The sequence below is a fragment of the Salvelinus fontinalis genome, chromosome 1, assembly GCF_029448725.1.
Source record: "Salvelinus fontinalis isolate EN_2023a chromosome 1, ASM2944872v1, whole genome shotgun sequence".
In the NCBI taxonomy this organism is placed as follows: Eukaryota; Metazoa; Chordata; class Actinopteri; order Salmoniformes; family Salmonidae; genus Salvelinus; species Salvelinus fontinalis.
The window spans coordinates 35,083,347-35,100,168 of NC_074665.1; the positions used below are offsets into that span (position 1 = coordinate 35,083,347).

The 16,822-nt window shown below is 39.9% G+C and overlaps 1 protein-coding gene across 2 annotated transcripts in view; it reads right to left on the minus strand.

Moving 5' to 3' along the window:
* LOC129853655 (Kv channel-interacting protein 2) overlaps positions 1-5,583 on the minus strand; it is a 196,816-nt gene extending 191,233 nt beyond the window's left edge. Inside the window, exon 1 of one of the 2 annotated variants that reach the window (XM_055919954.1) lies at positions 5,082-5,583. In XM_055919954.1, coding sequence (XP_055775929.1) covers positions 5,082-5,157 — 76 coding nt within the window. In that variant the 5' untranslated portion in view covers positions 5,158-5,583. The remainder of the gene's footprint in view (positions 1-5,081) is intronic. The other variant, XM_055919982.1, reaches the window with a different exon arrangement.
* Positions 5,584-16,822: the final 11,239 nt, after the last annotated feature.

Consider the following 16,822-nt stretch of genomic DNA (forward strand, 5'->3'; position numbering starts at 1 on the left):
CCGGGTTAAGCGGGCATTGTGTCAAGATGCAGTGTGGATTGGTTGGGTCGTGTTTCGGAGGACGCGTGGCTCTCGACCATCGCCTCTCCCGAGTCCGTACGGGAGTTGCAGCAATGAGACAAGACTGTAACTGTCAATTGGATACCACAAAATTGATGAGAAAAAGGGGTAAACGTAAAAAAATATATATATAATAAAAAAAATATTATAGAAACATTATATACGATAATTCTGCTCTTCCGCCACATATACAATACTCAAGAGACATCACACACACAAACACACACACACACACACACACAGACTACGCACACACATTAAGAGAAGGATTCACCATTCCTTCTTCCCAAAAATTCACTCTTTTTTCATTAAGAAATGCTAGTGTCCATGACTGAAAGCAAACGACAGTTGTCTTGGGGGTGTAGTTTGATGTGGGTGTTTCTTGAGTGTGTTTTTGCCATTCAATCACAACAAACAAGTCCAGTAGTGAGTACAGCAAGGTAAGCTAAGCTATCTTTGCTATGAAGAGAACAAAGTTTGAAGTTGAGGACTTCTCTCCTCTTGACTGGCTATCCTATCTAGCTGATATTTCTCTGTCAAATCAGTAATGGCAAGATAGCAACAGCCAGTGTCTGGAATGTGTTTCATAAGACCTTGCTACAAAAGTAGCTTGCAACTTAGTTTCAACATTTCATCACGTCATGTAAATACATGTTACCATGGAAATTGTATCATCTGCGAGGTGAATGCCTGTTTTGAGTCAGCTCAACTGTTCTACACCACAATATTCTATCTGTCTAGTTGTTTCATCTCAGCTCTCTTTATGTTCGCTGTTAGAGCTTTCCCATGAGACAAATCCCAGAACTGCTAATATCCCTACAACAGGTGTAGGCTATATGTGAAAATTGCACAAACATCGGCCAGCTTGAGTGTAGATACATTTATCAACAACAAAAATCGATGATTGTGTTGTGTTACAAAGACAAAACATTTAATGCTGTAAATATCACATTGATGTGCTTATGAAGACAGCATGCATACACTTACCTAGCAAATAAAAATAAGTTGTGTGTAGAGTACAAGTAGACAAGTACCATCCTTAATTTACTTTTGCCCTAGAAAATACACGTACAACTTTTATGAGAACAGGCAAGCTAGCTACCTAACTTGCAAATCTGGGTTAGATATACCTTTGTCAGAGTTTACATTAGCTAGCCAGTTTGCTCTAAACATTATTCAAAGCTAGCTGGCTGTATCCTATGATTAACTAGCAGGCTAGTATCCAAGTGCCTGCCCTGGATTGACCCTAAATGGAAATGGGCTACAGTTAGCTAGATACCTTGCTAACAAAAGCTAACGTGAGCTATGCACATCTTCCTCCAGGGCCGGTCCTGGCCTTTGTGCCACCCTAGGCAAGACAAAAAAACTGAACCAAACATAGAAAAATACTGAACCAAACACAGACATCATGGATTGTTTCAGATTTCGTCCGAACCGGACCAAAAACCAACATCCGTGGACGTGGAAATGAAGACCGGTCCGGACAAGACCAAAAATAGATGTCCAAAAGACATCAGCGTCAGTCCATGCTTACTGAGGTATAGCCTACAGTGTCGCCTGAAATATAATTTTAGGAATTCCCATGGTAGGTCTACCATTTGTAAAACACCAGAAAAAGACTGCCAGTCCGGACATGACCAAAAAAAGACGTCCGAAAGATGTCAGCCCGTGCTTACTTGGATGTAGCCTACCATGTCGGCCAGCAATGGAATTTTATGAATGCCCATCCATGTGGTAGGCCCACTGTTTGTAAAAAAAAGGCCATTGTATTCGCTTTATTAGTCCTGATTCCTGTGAGTAATCAATTTGGCTATTAAAGCTCTGAATATCAGTTACCCAACATTATCAGAAGGAGTTATCCTGAGCCTATTTGCAATGTGTTCACACAGTGGGGAATGCAGAAGTATTTTATTTTCGCTGTGATTAGCTCATAAAAATTGTAAGGATACAAACTTGAAATCACTGATCATGACAAATTAGCCCACGGGAATAAACTCCTGGACAGCAGCTGTGATTAGCCTGATTGCCCATTTTACTTTGGCCTGTCCTGTTTAATGATATGTGGTTTGTTAACATTTTTTTATTTGATTGTGCACCAATTAGGTTAGGCCATTTGATCTGAGAAATCCGATGTAAAAGGCTTCTATCTCATTATATTGTCATACATTTTATCTCCAGCCTGTAGGCTATAGAAAAGGCCACATATGCTACTCTTTCTACCATATGCTTTTTCTGCTACATGATGTTTTGACGTTGGTGGAGCGCTGCAGCGATACATTTCTCCAACAGCACCCTGGAGAGGCGCGCTTGGAATGGACAAGATAAAAATTTGTCGTCCCTGCCTTTGACAAAGTGGGCCTCGCTTATCACAGGGCGGAAACAGCGCTCACCTAAAAAGCCCATATGCCACTGATGAGAGAAATTGGCATTGTTTTAGGGCAGAATTACATGTATGTGACGTTTTAAGTATTGTTGGAGGTGCGTCTTGATGCATTAAGCTAGCTACAGTATCATCCCCCTTTCATCTGTGGTATAATATAGTTAGCCTGGCTCACTAGCATTATCAAATAATGTTGTATAACCAAAAATAGCTACTAGCTAGCTAGTAACAGCTATCTACTTAGCTAACGTACTCACCAACACCAGTGGTTTGACAGTTGACAGGCAGCAGAAGTGATGTCGGATATAATCCATTCCTGGCCATCTGGCAATATTGTTGAAATGCATTGGAAGTTTGCACCGACTTTATGGAATCCCATTTTCACTCCTATTTGCAGAGGGAAACGTGTGTACGTTGCACCCATATGCAGACTGGACAACAAATGCCCACATGGCAGCTGGGGTTTACCACAATATGTTGTCTCTGAGCAATTGAGCATCATTGGCAAAAGTGGGTAAGTAAGTAATCCATAGCAAACCATTCAGTAAGTAGTGACGAACTCACTTACAAAGCTCAGTTTTAAACCAGACTGACTTTATGTCAAAAATGATCCTATTTACACGTTGATGTCAATTTTGACACAATAATAATGTTTCTGGCTTATTTCGATGCCATTTAAAACCAGAGAAGTTGGTTCTAAGGGGCAGTTGACCTTTAAAGGCAAATAATACAGGCAAGGAAAAACACAACCATACACACAGTGAGTTTGTTTCTTTAATAGACTCAGGTATGGAGACCAGTAGCTAATCTGCATCTATTGCTTTACCACAGAAAGCTGATATACATAAAACATGTCTCAACACATACCATTAAAACACACCACATTACTGTCTACCAGCACTGTCCTTATAGGCTTTAGCTCAGCAGGCTAGCACAGTTGCGTGGCATGCGGAGGCCACAGGTTCCATTTTTCAGTTACTAATTCCTAAAAGCCCATCTAGGGACTGGTGTTAAACATGTGCATAGACCCTGTGTTGCAGTGCATTATGATAGGCCTAGTTGTGTTGTCAATACATCAATGTACTGTATATGCAATATGTCAATGTAGATGTCACATGTTCAATATGTCACATCATGTTCACAATACAGCCAAGTCAACAATAATAGCTCTCATGCATCGAGGAAAAATCATATTAATCATGCCAAGAGCTTGGCTGGAAGAATGAAAGCTTATACTCTACAAAGATAACGTATGTGTGTGCAGGTGTGCGTGCGTCAGGCAGCCAGTGCAAGGCTTGCCTCTTGTAGAGTAACAATGTGTTTGGGCACAATGCTATCGTTTTACTCTGTCAATTAGCACTAAACAGACAAATGGTGTTTCATGGTACTCTGTCAAACGTCACATAAACCGCATCTAATTACATATCTTAATAACAATATCTAGTAACAACACTGACCTAACAGCGTTTGGAAAGGTCGCTATGCACACACAGACTTACAAATAGGCATGTGCGCACGCACACACACACTTTCACATATAGTCCATTAATTATGGACCAATAATATTATTGTCTGCAGTTCCTCTGCTGTGCTCCGGTATATTATTCATATTTGGTTTTACTGACATTCTGCACACACACACACACACACACACACACACACACACACACACACACACACACACACACACACACACACACACACACACACACACACACACACACCAAATTCGGTATTTGTTTTTCATTGAAAATGTCTTGACATTTAGCTCCATCTGCATGACATTCTAAAATCCTGATGGACACACACATTAGCAAAGGCACGTGGTAAAAACCAATCACACTAGAAACTCAAAAAGATTAGTGCAGCACACTAAATGTAGAATCAAAGATATTTCAGTCCAAAACTATTTAGCAAAACAGTTCTATAAAGGAGAAAGCACATACATGTTGGATCGTGTGATTCGAAAACACACACTTTCACCAATATGGCTCGTTTAATTTTAGGCTATATCACCAGGACTTCAGGCCAGCACCAACGTTTCTAATCCAGATGTGCTTTGGGCATCTCAACATGACAGCCAATGGACTCCTTTAGAAAAGCCAAGTCAGCAAAACTGCGCGCCTCGCACACATTCCATCGCCATGCAATCATAGGTGGCTGAGCAGCTTCAGCTCCGAGCATCACGAGTTCGCACCCAGTGTAGGGCAAGCATTTTTATATAAAAATAATTGTGAGCACTGAGGAAGGCAAATGTCAACCTTCTAATGACCTTTTCAAACATCCTAAATCGAAGTCTGTTTCCAGTGATCAGGCTGCAGACGTCACACATCAACATGCACGCAAATACTAGCAATAAAATATGCAATGTGACATATATAAATTCATACATTGTGTGATAAGACATGGTTACTATAGGCTGCTCGCTTTTTAAAACGATATAGCCTACATGATCTAATGTAACACTATTTACAACAGGTCTTGCATGACTTGAGAATTGTGAAGCATCTTAACCTTCACAAACAATTTTATAGGCAAGAGTTTTAAGCTATATTGGCTAACCAACTATTTCAGTTTTTCTAGTCATACGGCATCTTTAACCGGTCTAATAAAGCCGGGGCTGCGAAAGCCCATCACTCACCACCAGTCAGCTGGTCATACGATCCATCCAATTCTCTGGAATCAGACAAGCTTTGCTCCAGGTTTTTAGTCTTCATCTTTCCACGCGCTGGAACGGAAAACTATGGATAATAAATCAATCTCTGTTGTGTTTTTCGTTTTGCCTCCTTTAACGATGTGTCATTAACGTTTGATAGGATGTTATGAAATGACAATCCCTTTGGTAGTTAATTCGTTATTTCCGTTTTAGTCTCGACTGCGCTGGTGGTGTGCGCTCTCCGCTATCCAAGCTGGCTCCCGGATCTCTCCACCCGCCTGTTGCCTGCTAACACACACATTTACACACAGTCACTCACACTAGGATTGTCGAGCGATTGGGAACCAGACTGATTCAAGCAAGCGCACTAAAGCTATTCTCTCTCGTGTCAGTTCGGAATGTTGGTGTATTCTTGAGCTGAGGGAGTGAGTGGCTCGAGCGCGTGGTTACTGTGGCGGCTGAATCTTCTCGATGTGAGAATGCGCGGTGCACGTGGTGGTGACCTCACTACCTAAGGTGTGTTTGATGAAGTCGGCAACACCTCCGATCACCTCCAATTTAATAACAACAACAATCCGATTCTGAAATACTTAGCCTCTGATCTGTATTGACTTTGTCAGTAGAGCAAAATATCTGATTGTGTTTAAGGAAACAAATCAGCTGTAATAGCGGCGATTGGAGATTCAGCACCACTGAAGCAGACAGTAACAGAATCATATTTTTGAAGTTCACCACCACAGGGCAATGGACCACGAGCATTTCAGGCGCAGCGCACACAGAATCCCAGGGCATAAACCAATTTCAGATTGGTTATAGATTATAGATATAGGGAATAATGAAAATAATTTAAATAGACCTTATTCTTTGAAAATGGATTTCCATTACCCCATGTATCCCACTCAACAATATTTCAAATGAGGATTAATGCAACAGTGAAACATTGTACAAGACAATTAAAGAGAAGAAAATGGGAGGTCATGTAAATGGTAATAATCACCACTAGTGATAGTAGTGGACACATAAGGCAGAAACACAGTGGAGGCAGAGACTCTGACTGTCTGATCTATAAATTCCTTGCGGGCTGCTGCAGCATTCTGTGGCAAGTTATCTAATTGTCAGCCATTTTTTCTGTTAATGCAAGTTAGTGCTAGTTTGACCACCAGAGGGCATCTTTGAAAAGCATTTGATAGTCTTCCATATTGGCATTTCCAGAGAATTTAAAACCTTTTTTGTAGTAACACAGTATATGGGATTGATTTGAAGAAATTTGGATTCATTAATTTGATTCATATTATGGTGCTTCTATTCCAAGAAAAATGAACAACGAAACCCTCAGGGTTACCATTAGGATGGAATGGAAAATATGGTGCTCTACAAAGTGACGGTCGGGAGTAGGCTACAGCATAAGAGGATTGGAGGATTCGAAATTGTTTGCCTTCATTTGACAACTTTGTTCCAATATTTCTGTAAATCAGTGATATTTATTTCCATAGTAATTTGTTGTGGATCCATAACTAAGTCAACATCTGCATTTTGAAAGAGTATTTTTATCATTATTTTATTAACGAAAGCATAAAGATGCTGATGAAGAAATACAGTACTGCAAAGTATATGCTTATACATTTGGTTATAAAGAATTTAACCTTTTCACCTGTACCATCATACAGGTGTGATCATTCTACAGTGGGACCTGTAGCTTACGATCAAACCGGTGTGATTAGAACTTTATTTAGAACGGCCAGTTCCGAATGATGCATCAATCAGCATTTGAGCTGGCCACTGTTTTTTCAGAAACATTTTGCACAAACACAGTCCTTACCAAGTTATGTCCAGAATGTGAGCAGTTTATTTTTGGATGCAATGTTCAGACATTCACAGAAGTATCTACAGCATACACAATCATCCAAACCGGAAAAATGTGGGCTACATTTGTCCTAGCTAACTGAGGAAAGATTGAGGTAACACAAGCGGTCATATTTGTATAACTCTCAGCTGACAAACTACAAAATGATTAGCTAATAGAAATTACTATTTATAATTAATGACATCACGTTGAGCTCACCATTGTTTGAAATAATTGAGTAAAACACTCTCTAGAAATCTAAAGTAATCCGACGATGGGTAGTTTCTGCGCGCTGCCATGCTTTTTAACTCTCACAGAAACCAAAGATGATAAGAGAAGACAAGATGAGTTTGACCTGTTCATAGTGTACATGTTGAAGGGTGTGTGTCATCTACCATCGTTCACATCCCACCATTCATTTCCGGAAGTTCTCAAAAAAAATTATGAACCCTTACTCACCTCATTTTGTTATTGCGTGAAACCCAAAATGCATTGTATGTCAACAAACATGGCTCCACACACAGCTGGAATTAGCTTAGCTCATCATAATCAATACAACCTTCAAAAAAGTATTTTACACACATAATATGTGCCCATTACAATCTATGCAAGAATCGGAATGCATGATTTGTCACCGGAAATTGAAAACGTGAATAAAACAGTAAATATATAAATAATTACCACACAAAACATTTGATAGGGATTTATTGATACAAGTGGTGCGTGCCGGCAGTCAATCACGTAACCTCTCACTCCCATTCCGAGCCAATCAGTGTTGTTGTTTATGTATGTAGCTAGTGAGCTAAGGTGTAGCATTAGCAATGTCTTTCAAAAAGAGACAACTCACAAATGCAGAAATTCTTGAGATTTTTTAAATATTCTGACAATGAGTGAGTATGAAAGTTAGGAATCAGATTCTGACGGTAAGGAGCTGCCCCCCAACCTTGTAGCCATTGATAACCCTGAATCTGAGGACTCCTTGTCCACTGATGAAGTCCCAGGTCCCTTTGAAGATGTTGGTGGTGATGGAGGCAGACCTACAGTGGATGAAGTACAGGAGTTCTGTGGTAACTGGAAGGCCGACAGCAATTTCACCTCTCCTGGCCCTGCTGTTTGCTTTGATGAGTCCCAGTCTGGAGTGCAACGCCCCTTGCCATTTCCACCTGAGGCAGAGTGCTTCAAGTTGTTTCTGACAGAGGCGCTGGTGGGAGACATAGTAGAGGAGACCAATCGCTATGCCTTGGAGCTACAACAGAAGAGAGAGCCAGGAGTGAGGGAGAAACTTGCTAAATGGGTGATTAGTTAGTGAAATGTATACCTTCCTGGTGACAGTCCTTCTCATGGGGATAGTAAAGAAGAACTCCCTAAGAGAATACTGGAGCACAGATCCTATGTTTGCAACTCCCTTCTTTGCCACCCTCTTTTCCCGAGACCGCTTCCTAGTTCTGCTGCGATGTCTGCATTTCGTCAACAATGCTACTGCCATCCTAAATGACCCGTTATACAAAATAAGAAATGTTCTTACCAGCCTGACATCAGCATTTGGTCAGGTCTTTGTGCCATACAAGGACCTATGCATTGATGAGTCCCTGATGTTAGGGAAAGGTAGGCTAGCGTTCCGTCAATATATTCCCTCCAAAAGGCAAAGGTTTGGGGTCAAGTTCTTTGTCATGTGTGACGTGAAGACAGGATTTGTCCAGGACATTATAGTTTACACAGGGTCCACCACTGACATCCAACATTATGAGGGGCTTGTGGTGTCCGGGTCCGTGATGATGACCATGGTGGCTCCTCATCTCAGCAAGCGACACACTTTGTATGTGGACAATTGTTACAGCAGTCCCACACTCTTCCAGCATCTGCACTACAACAGCACAAGGACCTGTGGCACAGTCCGGTTGAACAGGAAGGGGATGCCGGCACTCGGATGCAGGAAGATGCAGAGAGGGGAGGTGGAGTTCAAGGAGAACGGTCAACAGCTGTAAGTAAAGAGGCATGACAAATGAGACGTCCATGTCCTCTCCACTGTCCATACACCAACCATGTCGGCCACAGGGAAGGTGGACCACCTGACTGGAGAGAAAAATCAAACCAGACTGTGTGCATGACTTAACCTCAAAATGGGGGCAGTGGATAAGGCGGACATGATAAACAGCTTTGTGGAATGCAGTGGTATAAGTGTATAAGAAGATATTTTCTCATCTGATCGACGCTGCCCTCAATGGCCGCATAGTTCACCACCAACTAACAGGTGAGATGATTACTGAACAAGGTATTTTTCGTAATTGGATGTACAGTTCACATTCAAATCACATACAGAAACTATTCATGTATTAAGGCACATTTGAACTAGGGTGTCTGTAGTGGCGCTTCTAGCACTGAGATGCTGTGCTTTAGACTCTTGGGAGTCAAAAGGTCAGGGTAGCTTCAAAATACAACACAAGCTAATACTTAGCATTGTTTTACAGAGCTAATAGAGTAATGTAGCTAGCTACATAAGCACGATTGAAAATAACACCATAAAGGTTATGAAATGAGTAACTTTACCTTGCGTGTCAACAGTTATAAGGAATATACACAAATATATTCTGCTCCATACGCATAGTGAGCTGCAGTAGACACGGCATAACACGACATACAGAAACTATTATAACGTAATAAGGCACTTACTTTGATAGAAAAGCACACATTTCCAAAGTTATTATTGGTAACAAAAACAACAATGACTGCGATGCGGGCAACAGACGGAAAATGTGAACACGTGTGTGTAGATCCTGTTCTGACGGGACATGCGCAAATGTCTGCAGACTTGAACTGCACAAACAATTGCGAAGTGCTTGGGGAATTTTGTCCGGGTCAGAAATGTTAAAAAAAAATGTATTGTCCGCAAAAGTAAAAATGACTACTTTTATGTGAATGGATGAGGAGGCAGAACACACCTCAGTTCAAACTGTTCTTAGAAAACAAAAACTTGTTAGAAAATCATGTGAAATTGACAAGTTGAAAACAGCCTATAAATTAAAACAGGCTTGGTTTGAGGGCAGCGCGGATTAAATGTATTGTTGCGTAACAATCACATTCTGGAATGGAGAGAACGTTCTAACATTACGTGCATAAAAAAACTCACACTGGGGTGAACGTTAGAGATATTTGGAACTCATGCATGAAAAGGTTCAATCATTTTGAAGATATAAGCCACCTGCATTTGTTAATTAGGCTACAGTGCAGTCTGATAAGTAAACATAGCCTACAATACATACTGTAGTAAACATGGGAAAGTGCCTAATTCCTTACATAAGGGAGAGCAGGCCATGTCTATACTACAGAATGCGGTGTTCAATTCACTGACGGGGAGGCTGTCCTTGTAAATAATAATTCATTCTTAACTGATTCTATATGTGTTATTTCATAGTTGAGGTGTCTTCACTATTATTCTACAATGTAGAAAATAGTAAAAATAAAGAAAAATCCTGGAATGAGTAGTATAGTACAATTCAAATCTGGTATCAGGACAAAATGTGATTCAGAGTCACCAAATATACTTTAAGTATTTTTATTAAACTCAAGCGATAAATGGTAAATGCAATTTTCGTATATACGGGTTCACTGTAACACCTCGCAGGGTAGAACAGCGAACAGATAAAATGTGTACAAACAACAGTTATTATACTGTGACAGAAGTAGTTCCAACCCGTCTGTTGGCCTATCACAGTAGAGGCTGAGCATGGTTTAAACTTGCTCAGCCTATCGCCGGCGCTCAGGCTGGTTCCAGCCTCTTGGCGCTCCTTGGTGTCCGGCGCTGTTGCTGTGTAGATTACGCTCCCACATCCTAGAGACTGAGGTCAGACAGTTCTGTAACATTGTTTGAGCTATTTGCACCTGCGTAGAAAGCATACTGTTCTCGCTCAAGGTTAACCACAGCTTCTCAGCACACTTATCTGGCGCAAAATGTTACTTCCAGCACACACTCAGGAACCCAGACCAACAGTTGCTAATATTCAATTATAGTGCAATAAACACAGATCCTCACAGAAGGTGTATCCAAACGTTTGACTGGTACTTGCTTAATTCATTTTATTAATATTATGGTGTTTCTATTCCAAGAAAAACAAACATTTCTGGCTTTCCGTTAGGATGGAATGGAAAATATGGCGCTGTACAATGTGACAGTCGGCAGTACAGCACTGGGCTATTTAGCTAAAGAATCCCTGTGTTGTGCAGGCAGGGCATGCGGGAGACGGGATTCAAGGAGTAGGCTGTCCTTGTACATAAGAACTTGTTCTTAACCTCTCTTGGGTACGTGAGACGTTAGCGTCCCACCTCTTCAAAAGCCAGTGAAACTGTGGGGCGCCAAATTCAAATACAGAAATACTCATTATAAAAATTCAGAAAAGAAAACATATTTTACATAGGTTTAAAGATTAACTTCTTGTGAATCCAACCACGGTGTCAGATTTAAAAAATGCTTTACGGCGAAAGCATACCTTACGATTATTTGAAAACATAGCCCACTAGACAAATCATTACAAACAGTAACCAGCCAAGTTAGAAATAGAGATAAAATTAATCCCTTACCTTTGATGATCTTCATATGGTTGCACTCAGCAGACATTCATTTACTCAACAAATGTTCCTTTTGTTCGATAAAGTCTCTTTATATCCAAAAACCTTAGTTTTGTTTGCGTGTTTTCTTCAATAATCCACAGGCTCAAACGCAGTCAAAACAGGAAGACAAAAAAATCCTAATTGTATCCGTAAAGTTCATAGAAACATGTCAAAGGATGTTTATATTCAATCCTCAGGTTGTTTTTAGCCTAAATAAATGATACTATTTCAACCGGACAATAACGTTGTCAATTTAAAAGGTAAACAAGAAACGCAATCTCTCGGTCTCGCGCATGAAAAAGCTCTGTGACACTTTAGGGTCCACTCATTCAGACTGCTCTTACTTCTTCATTTTTCAGAATATAAGCCTGAAACAATTTCTAAAGACTGTTGACATCTAGTGGAAGGCATAGAAACTGCAATTTGAGTCCTAAGTCAATGGATACTGTAATGGCATTGAATAGAAAACGACAAAACCAAAACATAAACTACTAAATCAGTTATGTTATCCTGTCTAGGATCAGCGTGCCGCTAGCGGCACACCCCCCCCCCCCCCCCCCCCACTGAAAAACCAGTGCCGCGAAATTCAAAAAAAATATTTTTTTTAAATATTTAACTTTCACACATTAAAGTCCAATACAGCTAATGAAAGACACAGATCTTGTGAATCCAGTCAACATGTCCAATTTTTAAAATGTTTTACAGGGAAGACACAATATGTAAAGATGTACATCTATTACCTAAAAACACATTAGCATAATCCACCATCTTTTATTTGTCCACCAACACCAGTAGCCATCACCAATTCGGCTAAACTAAGATATTTATAGCCCCTAACCAACAAAAAAACTCATTAGATGACAGTCTGATAACATATTTATGGTATGGGATAGGTTTTGTTAGAAAAAAGTGCATATTTCAGGTAGATGGCATAGGTTACAATTGCACCCACCGTCACAAATGGAATAGAAAAACTACTTAGAGCAACGTGTTTACCTACTTACTAATCATCAAACATTTCGTAAAAATACACAGCATACACGAATCGAAAGACACAGATCCTGTGAATACAGACAATATTTCAGATTTTCTAAGTGTCTTACAGCGAAAACACAATAAATCGTTATATTAGCATAGCACATAGCACATAGCAGCCCAGCATTGATTCTAGCCAAAGTGAGCGATAAAAGTCAACATCGCCAAAAGATATTAATTTTTTCACTAACCTTCTCAGAATTCTTCCGATGACACTCCTGTAACATCATATTACACAATCCATATAGAGTTTGATCGAAAATGTTTATATTTAGCCACCAAAATCATGGTTAGACAATGTGAAATGTAGCTCAGCTGGTCAGAAAATGTCCTTGCGCCACTTAGACAGTGATCTACTCTTATACATAAATACTCATAAACGTGACTAAAAAATATAGGGTGGACAGGGATTGATAGACAATTTAATTCTTAATACAATTGCGGAATTACATTTTTTAATTTATCCTTACTTTTCAATACAGTTTGCGCCAAGCGAAGCTACGTCAAAAAACATGGCGTCCTAAGCCACTAAAATGTTTCGACAGAAACACGATTTATCATAATAAAAATGTCCTACTTTGAGCTGTTCTTCCATCAGTATCTTGGGCAAAGGATCCTTTCTTGGGAGTAATCGTCTTTTGGTGGAAAGCTGTCCTCTTGCCATGTGGAAATGCCAACTGCGTTCGGGATGAACTGAAAAGCGTGCCCAGCTATTCACATCGTTTCAAAAATAAATGTCCCAAAATAAACTAAACGGATATAAATTGCTATAAAACGCTTTAAATTAACTACCTTATGATGTTTTTAACTCCTATAACGAGTGAAAAGATGACCGGAGAAATATAACAGGCTAAACTAACGCTTGGAACAGGAGCGGGAAAGGTGTCCAGCACGCCCGTTACGCACCAAGGAAAGACTTGCTAGCTACAGGGTTTTTTAATTTATAGGGCCTGTGAACGCGCAATCGACCCCATTGGAATCGTCATCACGTAAAGGCATCCAGGGGAAGACGTAAGAAGTGTCCGTATAGTCATAGCAATAACAGTGCCCTTTTAACTGACTTCAGAACAGTGGCCAACATTTCTGAAATCTGACTCCATGTCAGGGAAATTGCTGTAGAATGGGCTCTGTTCCACTTAGAGACAAAATTTCAACTCCTATAGAAACTATAGACTGTTTTCTATCCAATAATAATAATAATATGCATATTGTACGATCAAGGATTTTGTGGGAAGCCGTTTCAAAAATTACCCGATTAGCATAAATAGTCTAAACAGCGCCCCCATCCCCAACAGGTTATACTCACAGACACTATTTTAACAGTTTTGGAAACTTTCGAGTGTTTTCTATCCAAATCTACCAGTTATATGCATATCATACGGCGCAAAAACAAAGTAAAAACAAAGTATGGATGTATGTACTTGTAAGTCGCTCTGGATAAGAGCGTCTGCTAAATGACTTAAATGTAATGTAATGTAATGTCATACCTTCTGGGCCCGAGAAGCAGGCAGTTTAATTTGGGCATGCATTTCATCCAAAATTCCAAATGCTTCCTCCTACCCTAGAGAAGTTAACTGACTTGCCTAGTTAAATAAAGTTTACATTAGGAGCATAACATCTCTGCTCTCTAATTCTAGTGTAACCAAACTTTCTGTTGAGCGTACTTGCTCTTTGTCTTCTCTACCGGAAGTTAATGCTGTTGCTATGTAACCTCTTGCTAGCTAGTTAGCATAACAAATTACTAGTTAGACATTTTTCGACTTTGGGTGTGTTCTAAAATTCAATCTGGAGTGACTGCACTCAAATTCATTGCATTGTCAGATTGTCAGTTTGTAAATTCAGACAGTTTCGCTCTCGGAGTGCACACTGGACGTTTGGGCCGAGGAGTAGGGTTGATTTGAGCATTCTGGCCTTACAACGTCAGTCAAGCAACCAAGCTAACGTTTGCTAACTTGCTAGCTACTTCCAGACACAAATGAGACCACTCTGACCCTTTTACTCGCCCTAGCAGAGCTGGTTAGGCAGTTTTCGTGTTAACCAGACCGTAGGTGACTGTAACTGTGCTGCTGGAAACAATTTAATTACGCTTTTTTCCCGAAGTTTACTGACACTAGCCATATTCAACGGTCTGAAATCGGAGTAGATAGCCAGAGCTATTTTAAAGGAAGGTATGTATATTGTTTTGTATGCAAATTGCATATTTCCCATCACCTAATGAACAACCACAATTACGAGTCTGGTGTTAAGCGTAGGTTACCTCTTGTAATGTTCTATCTGGACACTGCGGCCAATAACAAAGCAGCAACTGCTTTTGGATACTTTATGGATGGAGTCGGCAGAAATGGATGGCCTTCAAGGTAAATATTGATATAGTAGAATGAAAAAAATAATGACTTGTATTATACATATTCATCCTAACCACTAATGTATTATTACATTTTGTGAGGAGTTACTTTCTGTATAAAAACCCATGACATCTTCCTCATCAAACCTACTAAGATTGCTTTCTGTGCTGTATTAACGCATCCTGAAAATTACATCTGTTGCTTTAGATTGAAGGATCATATCTCAGTTATTGTTTTCATAACTACAAAAAATAAGCTATTTTATTTACTTTCAGAGTGAGAGCTGATCAACGGGTGGAAAATTTAGATATTACCAGATGTATGTTCGCTGTCTGAGGAACTGGCCGTGGAAGCTTTATTGCTGGCAAAAGTGTCCATAACCAGAGGTAATTAAAATGTTCTGTGTTCTTTTTCTCTCTTCCTCTCTGCCTTGTCTTGTTGTACATGGAACGTGCCTCACATGCATGAATTAAAAAACCCTTAAGATGTCAGCTGTTAATTTTAAGATTTACACCACATTAACTTCTTTGATATAGGGAGTAGCATTTTCACTTTTGGATGAATTGCATGCCCATAGTGAACTGCCTCCTACTCTGTCCCAGATATTAATATATGCATAAATATTACTATTGGATATAAAACACTCTGAAGTTTCTAAAACTGTTTGAATGATGTCTGTAAGTATAACAGAACTCATATGGCAAGTAAAAACCTGAGAAAAAATCCAAACAGGAAGTGAGAATTCTGAGACTGGTCATTGTCAAACTCATCGCCTATTCAAATCCCTGTAATATATGGATCTGTTTGCACTTCCTATGCCTTCCACTAGATGTCAACAGTCTGTAGAAGGCTGAATGAAGCCTATACTGTGATGTGGGACCAGATGGGAGGTGTTTGAGTCAGTGGTCTGGCAGATTGCCAGTTCTTGGTCACGCGCATTCCTCATGATATCGCCAGGCGTTCCATTACTTATAGAGACTGAAAATAATTCTCCGGTTGGAACCTTATTGGATATAAATGATAACAACATCCTGAAGATTGATTCTCTACTGAGTTTGACCAGTTTATTCGAGTTGTAATATGTTGACATTTTGAAGTTTTCGTCCGACGTTTGCCTGCAACTGCACGAGCGTTTGGACACGTGTACTACACATGCTAGCAAAAGTAGCTAATTGGACATAAGTAATGGACATTATCGAACAAAACAACGATTTATTGTGAAACTAGGATTCCTGACAGTGCATTCTGATGAACATAATCAAAGGTAAGGGAATATTTATGATGTAATTTCGTATTTCTGTTGACTCCAACATGAATGTTGACTCCAACATAAATGTTGTTAAATCTGAGCGCTGTCTCAGATTATTGCATGGTGTGCTTTTTACGTAAAGTTTTTTTGAAATCTGACACAGCGGTTGCATTAAGAACAAGTGTATCTTTAATTCTGTGTAAAACATGTATCTTTCATAAAAGTTTATCTTCTTGTCAATAGGGGGAGCTGTTAGCACAATTTTTTTCTTGGTGTTCCCAAATTAAACTGCCTCGTACTCAATTCTTGCTCGTACAATATGCATATTATTATTACTATTGGATAGAAAACACTCTCTAGTTTCTAAAACCGTTTGAATTATGTCTGTAAGTGAAACAGAACTGGACTTAGAGCAATTTCCCTATGTGGAGTTGAGAAATGCAGATTTTTCCAACCTGTTCTCAGACCTGTGTATAACTTTGCCTGTCTTCTATTGGTTGAGATGCACTGCATACGCCTTCCCCTGGGTGACAGCGAATAGAGGGCCTTGAAATGGAGTCTCTACGCAGATCAGAAAGTCTATAAATGGATTGGAATCGATGTGTCCCTCCTTTTGATTCTTCGCGCTGACGCACTGAGGACGTTGGCA